This window comes from Stomoxys calcitrans, chromosome 1 (assembly GCF_963082655.1).
Source record: "Stomoxys calcitrans chromosome 1, idStoCalc2.1, whole genome shotgun sequence".
NCBI lineage: Eukaryota > Metazoa > Arthropoda > Insecta > Diptera > Muscidae > Stomoxys > Stomoxys calcitrans.
The window spans coordinates 61,808,176-61,824,191 of record NC_081552.1 but is presented as its reverse complement, the minus strand read 5'-3'; the positions used below and the strand labels follow the sequence as shown (position 1 = coordinate 61,824,191).

The following is a 16,016-nucleotide window of genomic DNA, read 5'->3' as shown; positions in this document are numbered from 1 at the left end:
TCTAAGCCAAATTGACGAAGGATGTCGAAGGGCCTAACACAACTCACTGTCTAAAATTTCAGGAAAATTGGATAATAAATGTGGCTTTTATGGACCCTAAATCGGATGATCGGTTTATATGGCAGCTACATCCAAATCTGGTCCGATTTGACTTAAATTGACGAAGGATGTTGAGGGTCTTAACGCAACTCACTGTCCCAAATTTCAGCAAAATCGGTTAATAAATGTGGCTTTTATGGCCCTAAGACCCTTAATCGGAGGATGGGTCTATATGGCAGCTAAATCCAAATCTGGACCGATCTGAGCGAAATTCACAAAGGATGTCGAAGCGCCTAGCACAACTCACTGTCCCAAATTTCAGCAAAATCGGATAACAAATGTGGCTTTTATAGGCCTATGACCCTAAATCGGAGGATCGGTCTATATGAGGGCTATATGAAGATATAGTCCGATATTGCCCATCTTGGAATTTAACCTGCTTATTGACAAAAAAAAACTGTGCAAAATTTCAGCTTAATATCTTTATTTTTAAAGACTGTAGCGTGATTTCAACAGACAGACGGACGGACATGTCTAGATCGCCTTAGATTTTTACGCTGATCAAGAATATATATACTTTATAGGGTCGGAAATGGATATTTCGATGTGTTGCAAACGGAATGACAAAATGAATATACCCCCATCCTTCGGTGGTGGGTATAAAAACGACCAAACTGGTGCAATCAGTTGTAACTGTGCACGCCTTTAGTCCGAAGGGCATGCCGCAGTGCGAATAGTTTTTACATGACATAGTACCTTAAATATATCGCCAGTATTAAGAGAGGATAAATACCGCAAAAAAGTGTAGCTTGTGTTCTTGCCAGTATTCGAAACCAGGCATTCAGCGTTATAAGCAACCATGCTGACCTCTGCGCTACGGTGACCACCATTATATGAATCAGTCTCTTGAAGAAAACGATTTCGATTTTAAACTTTGATCCGATTTAGCTGAAGTTTGGTACAGGGAGTTGTATTGGACTATTCGAAAGCTTTGGCGAAGATGGTTCATCCACTAACCAACAGCGGAAAGATTTCTCTCATATCCATGAGCGGAATAATAAGAGAATTTATGGTGCAGGAATCCTTGAGGAGCTTCAAACCTTTTAAGTCACCCGTACCTGATGGAATATTTCCGGCGTTACTATAGAAAGAGGCAGACTATCTGGCGCCTCGTCTGGCCAAAATTTTCACAGCGTGCATAGGACTTTCATATACTCCGAAAGCCAGGCAGGAGGCAAGGCCTACACACCCATAAGCCTTACATCCTTTCTACTCAAAACCATGGAACGTATTGTGGACACCATGATAAAGAGTATGACATCCAGCGAACTGCTCGGATACAAACAGTATGTCTATTTCAAGGGAAGGTCGGCGGAGACTGCCCTGCACTAGGTTATGCATAAAATAGAAGAATCCTTTGATGCCAAAACGTACACACTGGCGGTATGCATTGACATCGAGGGGGCTTTTAACAATGTGCGGACCCACACACTGATTCAATCCTTAGACCAGTGCCGGGTGGACCCGGTCCTTAGAGACTGGATAAACCATATGCTAAGGAACAGGTGGATAAATTGTGTGTCCCATGGCATAAATATAAGGGAGAAAGTGGCATAGGGCACGCCACAAGGGAGCATTTTATCGCCACACCTATGGGAGACCACCATAAATGACCTATTATGGATACTGACTGAGGAGGGATTTGAACTTGCGATGTTATAATACTTCTAAGGGGTAAGGATCCGAACGAGCTATGCAGAAGGGCCGAAAGGGTCTTGCATGTGGCATATGACTGGGCTAGACCCAAAGGTCTCAATGTTAACCAAGAGAAGACTGAAATAAGCCTGTTCACCAGGAAGACGAAGGTGGGCCAATTTAACGCACCACGTTTTCTCAATAAGAAGATTGTCATATCTGACAAGGTCAAATACTTAGGTGTGATCTTGGACAGGAAACTGAATTGGAAGTGTCACATTCAGAAGCGTACTGAGAAGGCTCACAGATGTTGGGCACTATGTATACGGCCCGTAGGCTCCTTGGGGCTTGAATCCAAGGATAGTCCACTGGCGTGATTAGACCAATACTTGCTTACGCCTCACTAGTTTGGTGGACTGCTATGGAGAAAAGTGCAACATAAGGACCATATAACAGGTTTAAAGAACATATTGTCTTGGAATAGGCGGAGCGATGATGACCACGCCCACTAGGGAACTGGAGACAATTCTAGATATGCGACCCATTAATATACAGCTTAAGTGTGAGGCATCCACTACGCCTGTAAGACTTAAGGCGATGAGAGAATGGATTGCGGATGGGAGCAGCTCATACCATCGCGGTATAATCGAGGCGTCTATAGGAAACCTAGAAGGAAGGGAAGAGGTTTCCGATCGGATACCTGATATGAATCTTGAAGTTAAGTGCGACGCACTGCTGCCATCGACACAGTCTTGGATTGACGGAACCCTAGTATTGCCATCTGTAAGATCATGTTACACGGATAGATCAAAGCTAGTGGAGAGACTGGGCCTGGGGGTTTACATTGAGAACCCAGGGACTGAGATCTGTTTTAGATTGCCTGACCATAATACGGTGCTGCAGGCGGAGATCCGGGCGATCCAGGGATCCAGATCGTGAGAAGTCGAGGGTATTACTGAAAGAAAGCAAGAAGGAGGTTAGTATAGCTATTGTATCATAACGGGACACATAGGACTACGAGTTCGCTTATGTTAAATTGATACAGCAAGTGATGGCATGTGAAGGCATGCGGGGAAGATGAGGAGACGTTGGAACATTTTCTTTGTCATTGCCCGGCTTTCGCGTCCAACAGATACCGGCACTTAGGTGGAGACACAACACCAGACATTAACCAACTTAGAGGAGTAGTATTGAAAACAATTAAGGATTTTGTAAGTAGCGCGGAATTCCTATCTTAAAATTTTCTTTTTAGTTACTTTATAGATTTTAGAGCGCGCAACAAGCCGATTACTGGCTTATGTGTATGTCCATAGCGGCATGGGGCGGATTAATATCTGCACCCTCTTTTCAACCTAACCTAACATAAAATTGATGTAGGTCGTTCCGGATTGCAATTGGGTCATATCGGTTCAGATTTAGTTATAGCTCCCATATAAACCGATCTCCCGATTAGACTTCTTGAGTCCATACAAGCCGCAGTTTTTTCCGATTTTTCTGAATTGTTGCATACGGTGTTCTGTTACGACTTCCAACAACTGCGTCAAATACGGTCCAAATCAGTCTATAACCTGGTATAGCTCCCATATAAACCGGTTTCTCGATCATCCTTTTTCGCTTTAATTTTTGCTGGTTTGACAGAAGTGTGGTATGTGGAATAAAATTACGCCCCTCACCGAAATTTATTTTGCAGAAATTTTTATTAAGATTCTCGCAATGATTGGCAAAAAGGCGATTAGCACCATAGCACTATGGGCCGTAAACGTAAAACAGCGGCAAAAAGTTAAATTTTCACAATGAGATTTTCAAACCCACCACCGAAGGATGGAGGTATATTAATTTTGTCATTCCGTTTGCAACACATCAAAATATCCATTTCCGACCCAATAAAGTGTATATATTCTTGATCGCAGCTAAGGCGATCTAGTCATTGTTTCAAAATAGAGATATTGAGGTGAAAGTTTGCACAGATTCCTTTTTTTGTCCATAGGCAGGTTAAGTTCGAAGATGGGCTATGTCGGACTATATCTTGATATAGCCCCCATATAGACCAATCTGCCCACAAAAAGACTTAAGCCCTTTAAAGCCACATATTTAATCCGATTTGGTGTAGTGAGTTGTGTTAGGACTCTCGACATCCTTGTTTAATACGGCCCAGATTTGGTTGTAGTTGCCATATAGACCGATCTCTGTATTTAAGGTCTTGGGCCATAAGAGGCTCATTTATTGCCCGATTTCGTTGAAATTCTGGGCGGTGAGCAGTGTTAGGCTCCTCAATATCCCTCTTCAATATGGCCCATATCGGTCAAGATTTGGATATAGCTGTCATATATACCGATTTAAAGTTTTTGGGTACATAAAAGGTGAATTTATTAACCGATGTTGCTAAAATAAGGCACAATGAGTTGCGTTAGGCCCTTCGATATTCGCACCGAGGATGGCCAAGATCGGGTTACATATGGATTTAGCTACCGATCTTTCAATTTAAGTTCTTAGGACTATAAAAACCCTTTTAATGCTCGATTTCGCTGTAATTTTACACATTGGTCTGTGTTAGGCTTTTCGACACTTGTGTTCTATACGGCCCAGATTGGTCTTTATTTAGACCCATTTTAAGTTTGGACCCATAAATTGCGCTATTTTTGTCCAATTTAAGCTCTTCGACATCCGTGCCCTATATACTTCAGATCAGTCTATATTCGGCTATAGCTGTCATATACACATACCGATCTCCCGATATAAGTTCTTAGGCCCATTAAAGGTGCATTTTTATACCACTGAATGTGGTACAATGACGCCTTACATAGCCATCCTTAATATGGTGGCGATGGGACAATATTTAGATGTAGCTGCTATGTCTTCACAAATGCATTTTTCACCGTATTATGACGAAAGATAGTTAATGTATATATTCGAGTTGATGGATATCCAATGTTCGGCCCCGACGAACTTAACGCCTTTTCACTTGTAACTTGTTAAATTACTTGATGTTACTTAATGGGAAAACAAGTGAAAACTCGAGCAAAGGTATATATGTGAGCTATATCTAAATCTAAACAGATTAAGACATCAAAAGAACTTCACGTACCAAATTTTTTAATGATCGGAACAAAATTGTAGCTAATGCAGTTAAAACAAGTAAGCGCGTGCTAAGTTCGGCCGGGCTGAATCTTATATACACTCCCATTGGAGCACAGTTCTTTTCACGGCATCTCTTCTTAGGCAAAAAATTATATAAGAAAAGATTTGCTCTGCTATTAGAACGATATTGTGGTGAGTGGTGTAGGCGGTTTGAATTTATTTTAAACACTTTATTTATTTGTTTCTTTTATTTTTACACTCATTGAGCTCGTGTTAGCTTCCCTTCTTCACAGGTGTCCGACTTAGATTTCTTTTGAAACACAGAGCATAATCAAAATGTAAATCGATAACAAACAGAAGCATAAGTTGTTATCGTCAATAATTAGGCTATCGACATAATTACATGGTATAAGGTGCTTAGGTACTACTACTTATATACTATAGGCTATTTACAGAATTACATGGTATAAGCTATTTAGGTACTACTTGTATACTACAATTCGGCCGTCCTGACAATAAGAATCACCCGATTCTTTGCCTTTACATTTTCAAACCTGTCTAACGTAATTTCTTATTGCCCTTAAACCAGTGTTTGATGTTATGGGCAGCCCAAGTACCCTTGTACGGTATTCTACTCTGTTGGAAACCATCTACGTCCTCCAGTATATATCGATCGTTTTCCAAAACTTCTGTTATCTTATACGGACCTTTATACTTCGGAATCAATTTCCTCGCCACGCCCGTGCTAACATCAAAATTCTTTATCACAACATAGTCTCCTTTCTTATACGCAACTGGACATTTCCGTCGACGGTTTACAAGTAGTTCGTTGTATGCCTGCGCCTGTACCTCTTTCTCATGAGCTTTATCTCTGACTTCTTCAACATTTCTATAGTCTTCCTCCATAATATTCTCCTTAATACCATCTAAAACATTTCCTTTTTGATTCACTCCAAACAACATCACGCTTGGATGTTCATCGATCATTCTATGCCTAGTATTGTTCAAACTGAATTCAACCGACTCTATAACGTCCTCCCAAGATCTACTATTCCCACTGTCTGCTAGTTTCGCTATCATTGGGCCAAGATTCCTATTTACCCTTTCAACTTGCCCATTAGCCTGTGGCGAACCAGTAGCAATCAGGATATGACGAATGTCATTCCCCTCCAAAAATGTCGCAAAATCTTTCGACGTAAAACTAGAACCTCTGTCTGATATTATACACGTTGGCCTACTGTAGTATCTAAAATATTCACGAAGTGCTTTAATCACCTCATTCGTTGCTGGAGTCTTCGTAGGGTACAATTTCACATACTTCGAGCACGCATCTACAACTACTAGCAAATGTTTCTTCGAGCTGCCTCTATCTATTGGTCCATAATGGTCGATATGTAACATCTGAAAAGGCCTTTCTGGTTTCGGTATGTTATGGATGTAACCCTCTACTTTACCACCTTTACTCGAAAATACTATGCATCTCAAACAATTCCTGATGTGTTCGCATACTTTCTTCCTAATTTGCGGGAACCAATAAGTTTTTTCTATCAATTCTACAACTTTACTTATACCAACATGACCCATCTCATCATGATAGTGATATATAACATGAGATTCCATTGCCTCAGGCACATAAAATAGCTGTCTTTTCTTGTCTATTTTCTTATAAAGCACACCATTTCTCATCTCATAATATTTGTGTTCTGTGTTCTGCAATTGGTCTTTCAACTTAACAATCTTGGGGTCTCTATTTTGGCAAATTACTAAATTCTCCTCTAAGGTGTTAGTCTCTATCACCATTACTTCCTGGCACCTACTCAAAGCATCTACATGCTGCATACGTTTTCCGGTGCGATGCTCGACGACATAATCAAAGTTCTGCATCTCTAGTGCCCACCTGGCGATTCGTGGATTCAACTCTCTCTTATTCAACGTCATTGTAAGTGAGTTGCAGTCTGTTATTATTTTGAAATGCCTTCCATGCAAATACACGCGAAATCTCCTCAATGCATAAATTATGGCCAAAGTCTCCAGTTCGTAACTATGGAATTTCGACTCAGCTTCCGTAGCCCTTTTCGAAAAATAAAACACTGGATGCCATTTTCCATCATCGCTCTTCTGAACCAAAATAGCCCCAAATCCTAAGGCACTTGCGTCGCAATGAAGCTCCGTTATGGCTGACGGATTAAACAATGCTAACACAGGCGATTCGACAAGTTTCGTCTTCAACGTATCAAAAGCCTTCAATTCCTCGCATCCGATTACAAATTTTCTATCCTTCTTTGTCAAATCATGTAAGGGTTTGGCTATCATGGAAAAATCTTTAATAAAACGTCTAAAATAAGAGCATAACCCCAAAAAACTTCGAAGAGAGTGTACTTTGTCCGGCAATGGAAAATTCCTTATCGCCTCTATACCTTTATCATCTGCACTTATACCTAAAGAATCTATTTTATACCCTAAGTATTTCACACTAGTTCGTAAAAATTCACATTTGTCTAACCTTAATTCCAATTTGTTCCTTACAATTCGTCTCATAACTTCTTCGATAATAGCAAGATGTTCAGTCATGTCCCCCGATGCTATTAGAATATCATCCAGATAAAGTATAACTTTTCCTTGCCTAACTAAATCCGCAAAAATTCTATTGACAAACATTTGAAATACCGACGGAGCGTTTTTTAGCCCAAAAGGCATTCTTAAAAATTCAAATTGTCCTAAAGGTGTTATAAATGACGTATACTTTACAGAATCTTGATGCATGTGGACATGGAAAAACCCATTTTTCAAGTCCAATTTAGTGAAAATTGTCTTGCCAACTAAAGTGTCCAGTAAATCATCTATTAAAGGTATGGGGTAATTGTGCTTCGCAGTATTTTTGTTCAAGTTACGGAAGTCCACACACATTCTCAATTCTCCTGTCTTCTTACGTACTAAAACTATGGGCGAAGCAAATTCCGATTCACTAATTCTAATTATCCCCTTTTCCAAATAATCGTCTAAAATGTTCTGAAGTTCATTCTTCTCAGCATACGACAGTCTACGAGGAGGACAATGAAAAGGTTTCACATTTTCCAAAACTAGTTTCATTTCACATTTCACATCCGGTTCCAACGGCCGTAACATTTCAACATAAGTGGAACGAAAAATATCTTCTAATTTCTCTTTAAATTCATGTTTTAAATCGTTCCCAGTCTTAAGATCTAAATCGCTCATATTCGGGCTTACATCTATCGACATAATCATTTTACTGAATTTCTCTTCCTCTTCATAATAATCTATAGTAATATCGTTGTCATAATTTTTAACAGTAACATCTGAATCTGGCTCACCTAAAATTATTGTACTATTTGTCTTTGACAGAAAATCTCGGCCCAATATTACAGAATACTTCATAGAATCTTTGTCAACCACGATCAATTCAAATTTCATTTTTTTATTAAGTACTTCAATGTAACAAAAACATTTTCCATGTATTTTCAATTTAGAATTGTTTATGCCATAAAATGAAAAATTATTAAATTCAAAAGTCTGTACTTCATTCGGTAAAACATCTTGTCTTATCATACTGATCGGGCTACCAGAGTCTATCAGGCATTCTAAAGTAAATTTAAAATTATTATTAAATAATGGACTAAAATTAAACAATCTTACATAATGGTTCATTTTCTCATCGTTCTTCTTCTTATTTAATTCACAATCGCTGACCATATGCTCTTCGCTGCCACACGCATAGCACGTCCCAGGCTGTCGACGAGGTTTGCTGCAGTCGGCTGCATAATGACCTACGCTGTTGCAGTTATAACAACGAACGCCGACTCTCGTTGTTGGTTGTTTACCTTCTGTATTTTCTTTATTTTTCTGTGTTGTTTGTTGGGCTGTTGATGGTTTGCTTAACTTAACATTTGCAAGTGACTTCAACAAGTCGTCGGTACTTGTGTGTTGTTGCAAAGACATTTGCATGCGTATCTGTATATTTGGTATACCATCCACTATGTACTCCACTAATTCATCTTCATCTAAAGAGAGCTTGCTTGCCAACATTATTTTGTCATTACAGTAGTCAGTAAAATGTTCACCATAACTCCATTTACGGCGCTCAAAATTTCTGCGAAGCTCTAATTTTGTTTCTTTGGTGCCGAACATCAAGCAGAATTGTTGAAAAAGTTCATCAAGATTTTCGTCTGAAGTGTTTCGTCGCGAGTGTAGCCATACCTGCGCTCTGCCAATCAACTTTGTTGCGAACAATGCTCTCAACATGTTGTCAGACAACATGTATGTCTTTTGAATATCACGCAGCTGGGTAACCCAAAATGTGCCATCGGTTTTACCATCATAATTTGAGATAAAGTTGCTTACCAAGCTAAGAGAAATACCAGCAGCTGCAGACTGCTCAGCTGCGCAATCAACTGATCTCAACATTTGGTTCTCTTTGCGTAAGAGTTCTTGTTCACGTTTTAGCAACTCATTCTCTTTTTTCAATAGCTCCATTTCTTTTTCTTTCAGTGGCGCCTCCAAAGTAAATTCTGCACTGCGGAAGTTGTTGTAGTTGTTTACTCGTCGGTCAAATCTGCCACTTAATATCTCTTCGTTGGGGTTCGAAGTGTGCTGCAATTTGTGTTTTTCTTTTTCTGGAGTTCGTTGGTTTTTGTTGTTGTTCGGAATATTTTCGGTTGTCATAACTTTTGTGTCTGCATTGTCGTTCTTACTTGTGCCCTCTAATTTTGCGGTATTCTTTACATTTTCACTTGCCTGTAGATTTTCTTTATGTACCACTGACTGTCCTCCATCGACAGTCAAATGTTTTTGGATAACGGTACTGTCGTATTCTTTTGTTGTTTCCACCTCTATCATTTTTGTGAGTTCCTCTTTAGGCACATCTTTTAAACGAAGAACCAACTGCCGTTTTGTTCCGTCTGTAGACAAAAAAAAAATTCCTGCACAAAGCCTGCAATGTTGTTAAAGACAATTCTTCTTCCATGAATTCCATTTTTTCGCAGGGAAAAAAAAATTCTCTAATATCCCACTTCTGAGTTTGTGGTGAGTGGTGTAGGCGGTTTGAATTTATTTTAAACACTTTATTTATTTGTTTCTTTTATTTTTACACTCATTGAGCTCGTGTTAGCTTCCCTTCTTCACAGGTGTCCGACTTAGATTTCTTTTGAAACACAGAGCATAATCAAAATGTAAATCGATAACAAACAGAAGCATAAGTTGTTATCGTCAATAATTAGGCTATCGACATAATTACATGGTATAAGGTGCTTAGGTACTACTACTTATATACTATAGGCTATTTACAGAATTACATGGTATAAGCTATTTAGGTACTACTTGTATACTACAATATCAAGATATGATCCGGTTTAGACCACAATTAAATTACATGTTGGAGACCTGTGTAATATGTCAGCCAATTTGAATGAGAATTGCGCCCTTTGGGGGCTCAAAAAGTAAAATAGAGAGATCGATTTATATGGGAGCTGTATCGGGCTATAGACCGATTCAGACCATAATAAACACGTATGTTGATGGTCATGAGAGGATCCGTCGTACTAAATTTCAGGCAAATCGGATAAGAATTGCGCTCTCTAGAGGCCCAAGAAGTCAAGACCCAAGATCGGTTTATATGGCAGCTACACCAGGTTATGGACCGATTTGAACCATACTTTGCACAGTTGTTGGATATCATAACAAAACAAGTCGTGCAAAATTTCATTCTAAACGGATAAGAAATGCGCACTCTAGAGGCTCAAGAAGTCAAGACCCAAGATCGGTTTATATGACAGCTATACCAGGTAATAGACCGAATTAAACCATACTTAGCACAGTTGTTAAAGGTGATACTAAAACACTATGTGCAAAATTTCAGTCAAATTGGATGAGAATTGCGCGCTCTAGAGGCTCAAGAAGTCAAGACCCAAGATCGGTTTATAAGGCAGCTATATCAGGTTATAGACCGATTTGAACCAAACTTGGCAAGGTTGTTGGATAACATAACAAAACACGTCTTGCAAAATTTCATCCCAATCGGATAAGAATTGCGCACTCTAGAGGCTCAAGAAATCAAGACCCAAGATCGGTTTATATGGCAGCTATACCAGGTAATAGACCGAATTAAACCATACTTAGCACAGTTGTTAAAGGTGATACTAAAACACTATGTGCAAAATTTCAGTCAAATTGGATGAGAATTGCGCCCTCTAGAGGCTCAAGAAGTCAAGACCCAAGATCGGTTTATAAGGCAGCTATATCAGGTTATAGACCGATTTGAACCAAACTTGGCAAGGTTGTTGGATAACATAACAAAACACGTCTTGCAAAATTTCATCCCAATCGGATAAGAATTGCGCACTCTAGAGGCTCAAGAAATCAAGACCTAAGATCGTTTTATATGGCAGCTACATCAAAATATGGACCGATATGGCCCACTTACAATACCAACCGACCTACACAAATAAGAAGTATTTGTGCTACATTTCAAGCGGCTAGCTTTACTCCTTCGAAAGTTAGCGTGCTTTCGACAAACAGACGGACGGACGGATGGACGGACATGGCTGGATCAACATAAAATGTCGCGACGACCAAGTTTATATATACTTTAGGGGGTCTCAGACGAATATTTCGAAAAGTTACAAACAGAATGACGAAATTAGTATCCCCCCATCCTATGGTGGAGGGTATAAAACCGCATATCGGATGGGAGATATATGGGAGCTATATCTAAATCTCAACTGAATTCGATAACATTTTGCACACGTATTAAGACATCAAAGTAAGTTCTTATACTAAATTTTGTGATAATCGGACTAAAATTGTGGCTACTGCAGCTAAAAAATCGCATATCGGATAAAAGATATATATGGAAGCTGTATTTAAATCTGCTCCGATTTGCATGGAATTTAACACTTTTTGCGTTATCTTATATATAACAAGTAAAAGCGTGCTGAGTTCGGCCGGGCCAAATCTTATATACCCCCCACCAAATGCGATTTGTCGAGTTCTTTTCCGGGCATCTCTTCTTTGGCAAAACAGGATATAAGAAAAGATTTCCTCTGCTATTAGAGCAATATCAAGATATGGTCCAGTTTGGACCACAATTAAATTATATGTTGGAGGCCTGTGTAAAATGTCAGCCAATTCGAATAAGAATTGCGCCGTTTGGGGCCTTAAGAAATAAAATAGAGATATCAATTTATATGGGAGCTGTATCGGGCTATAGACCGATTCAGACCATAATAAACACGTATGTTGACGGTCACGAGAGAATCCGTCGTACAAAATTTCAGGCAAATCGGATAATAGTTGCAACCTCTAGAGGCTCAAGAAGTCAAGATCCCAGATCGGTTTATATGACAGCTATATCAGGTTATGAACCGATTTGAGCCATATTTGGCATAGTTGTTGTATATCATGACAAAACACGTCGTGCGAAATTTTATTCCAATCGGATAAGAATTGCGCACTCTAGAGGCTCTAGAAGTCAAGACCCAAGATCGGTTTATATGGCAGCTATATCAGATTATGGACCGACTTGAACCATACTTGGCACATTTGTTGGATATCACAACAAAACACGTAGTGCCAAAATACATTCAAATCGGATAAGAATTGCGCCCTCTAGAGGCTCAAGAAGTCAAGACCCAAGATCGGTTTATATGACAGCTATATCAAAACATGGACCGATATGGCCCATTTACAATACCAACCGACCTACACTAATAACTTCCTTTGGAAGTTAGCGTGCTTTCGACAGACAGATAAACGGGCGGACGGACGGAGAGACGGACGGACGGACAGACGGACGGATAGACGGACGGACAGACGGACAGACGGACGGACATGGCTAGATCGACATAAAATGTCACGACGATCAAGAATATATATACTTTATGGGGTCTCAGACGAATATTTCGAGTAGTTACAAACAGAATGACGAAATTAGTATACCCCCATCTTATGGTGGAGGGTATAAAAATCAATTTTTAGACACAGAAACGGCTGAACCGATTTTCTTGAAATGTTCACAGTTGGTGCATAATGATCCCGTGGTGAAAATAAGGTACTAAATTTTTTGATATCTGAAGAGGGGCGGACCCTCCCCCTTACCCTAATTTTCAGAAACGCCAGATCTCGGAGATGTGTGGTGCGATTTAAGCGAAATTTTGTTTGCTCTCGTATAGTACCCTAAAAATAACAAGTAAAAAGGCGTTAAGTTCGGCCGGGCCGAACTTTGGATACCCACCACCTCGGGTATATATGTAAACTACCTTTCATCAAAATTCGGTGAAAATTTCATACCTTATGACCCATATCAGTTATATCAAAACATGCTCCGATTTGGACCAAATACTAATAAGTACAGTAGCTATATCTAAAAATTAAACGATCTGAACCATATACGACACGGATGTTGAAAAGCCTAACATAAGTTATTTTGTAAAATTTCAATGAAATCGGATTATAAATGCGCTTTTTATGGGGCAAAGACTTTAAATCGAGAGATCGGTCTACATGGCAGCTATTATCAAATCTGGATCGATCTGGGCAAAATTGAAGAAGGACGTCGAAGAGCCTAACTAAACTCACTGTCTAAAATTTCAGCGACATCGGACAATAAATGGGTCTTTATGGCCCCAAAACCTAAAACCTAGATATCGGTCTATATGGCAGCTATATCTAAATTTGGACCGATCTGTGCGATATTGCAGATGTATGTCAAGGGGCTTAACTTAACTCACTGTCCCAAATTTCGGCGACATCGGACAATAAATGAGCATTTTATGGGCCCAAAACCTTAAATCAAGAAATCGGTCTATATAGCAGCTATATCCAAATCTGAACCGATCTGGGCCAAATTGAAGAAAGATGTCGAGGGGTCTAACGCAACTCACTGTCCCAAATTTCAGCAAAATCGGGTAATAAATGTGGCTTTTATGGGCCTAACACCATAGAGTGGAAGATCGGTCTATATGACAGCTATATCCAAATCTGAACCGATCTGAGCCAAATTGACAAAGGATGTCGAAGGGCCTAACACAACTCACTGTCCCAAATTTCAGCAAAATCAAGTAATAAATGTGGCTTTTATGGGCCTAACACCATAAATCGAGGATCGGTCTATATGGCAGCTATATCCAAATCTGAACCGATCTGGGCCAAATTGACAAAGGATGTCGAAGGGCCTAACACAACTCACTGTCCCGATTTTCAGCGGAATCGGCTAAAAAATGTGGCTTTTATGGCCCTTAGACCCTAAATCGGAGGGTCGGTCTATATGGCAGCTATATCCAAATCTGAACCGATCTGGGCCAAATTGACGAAGGATGTCGAAGGGCCTAACAAAACTCACTTTTCCAAATTTCAGCAAAATCGGATAATAAATGTGGCTTTTATGGGCCTAAGACCCTAAATCGGCGGATCGGTCTATATGGGGGCTATATGAAGATATAGTCCGATATAGCCCATCTTCGAACTTAACCTGCTTATGGACAAAAAAAGAATCTGTGCAAAATTTCAGCTCAATATCTCAATTTTTAAAGACTGTAGCGTGATTTCAACAGACAGACGGACAGACGGACGGACATGTCTAGATCGTCTTAGATTTTTACGCTGATCAAGAATATATATACTTTATAGGGTCGGAAATGGATATTTCGATGTGTTGCAAACGGAATGACAAAATGAATATACCCCCATCCTTCGGTGGTGGGTATAAAAATTTGGTATCCAAATTTCGGATGGTGTACCTAGGGGGGCTGCACCACCCTAAAACCAACCAAATATATATTTAGACCAATCACGACAATATGGGACTCAAATGAAAGGTATTTAGGATAAGAAAACGAATCTGATATCCAATTGTCGGACCAAGTGCTAGGGGGACCACCCAAGCCCCAAAACACCCCTAAATCGGACATATTTACCGACCATGGCAATATGGGACTCAAACGAAAGGTATTTGCGAGTAGAATACGAATCTGATATCCAAATGTGGGACCATGTTTCTGGGGGTCCACCCCTTTCCCAAAATACCCCCAAACAGGACTTATTTACCGACCATGGCAATATGGGGCTTAAATAAATTGTATTTGAATGAAGAATACGAATCTGATATCCAAATATGGGACCAAGTGTTTGGATGGCCATCTCTCACCGAAAACATCCCACAAAGGGTACAAGCTTACGACCATAGTAAGGGAGTAAGGCACGAATTTGATATCGATACTGAGGAATATTGTCTATGGGGCCACCCCACCCCCACACCACCACCCAAATAGTAAATATTTTCTGACTATTGCAATATGAGGCTCAAATAAGAGGGTTCTTAAAGTGGAACACGAATCAGATATATATTTTCAAAGCGAACTCACTGAGTGGCCGCCCACCCCACAAAACACCCCCAAGTCGGTCATGTTTGCCGACTGTAGAAATATGGGGCTCAAATTAAAGGTATGTGGGAGTAGACCACATATTTTATATCAACATTAGTGGCCAACTCTCTAGCGGTCGTCCCACCACCATAACAACCCCCAGATAGGACGTATTTGCTCACCAAGACAATTTGGGTCTTAAAGAGAGTCTAAATATTCATATTTTTTAGGCCAATACCCCAAGCCGGACATATTTGCTGATATTTGCAATAAGGAGTTTAAATGAGAGTAGACAGCGAATTTGATATCCAATTTTGAGGCCAATGGCAATATTGGGTTCAAATAAATGGTAAATAGTTATATGAGAATAGAGCACGTTGCTGATATATTTTCCGGCTTAGTATTTGGGGGACCACCCCAATTCCCAAAACATCCCTAAATCGGGCATATTTACCGACCATGTCAATGTGGAGCTTAAATGAATGGTATTGGGGAGTAGAGCAAGAATTGATACCCATTTTCGGGACTAATTTTCTGGGATTCTACCCGTTTCCCAAAATACCCCACAAACAGCAATTTTTTAGTGACCATCGCAATATAGGGCTCAAATACAGATATTTGGGAGTAGAATACGAATTTGATATCCAAATGTAGGACCATGTATTTAGAGCATCACCCCTTTCCCAAAACACCCGCAAAGGAAAACAAATTTTCGACCATGCCAATTTGTGGCTCAAATGAAAGGTATTTGAGATTAGAAAACGATTTTGATAACCTATTTTGGGGCCAGATGTTTGGGGACGCGTCATCCTGTAAACTCCTCTTAGGCCA

The 16,016-nt window shown here is 39.8% G+C and overlaps 1 protein-coding gene across 1 annotated transcript; it reads right to left on the bottom strand.

Moving 5' to 3' along the window:
* Positions 1-8,232: 8,232 nt before the first annotated feature.
* On the bottom strand, positions 8,233-9,666 carry LOC131995910 (uncharacterized). The gene is made up of 2 exons (XM_059365222.1): positions 8,467-9,666; positions 8,233-8,411 (listed from the first exon to the last, which is right to left on the bottom strand). The coding sequence occupies exons 1-2, from the start codon at positions 9,664-9,666 to the stop codon at positions 8,403-8,405; spliced, it is 1,209 nt and encodes a 402-aa protein (XP_059221205.1). The 3' UTR covers positions 8,233-8,402.
* Between the last annotated feature and the right edge of the window lie 6,350 nt (positions 9,667-16,016).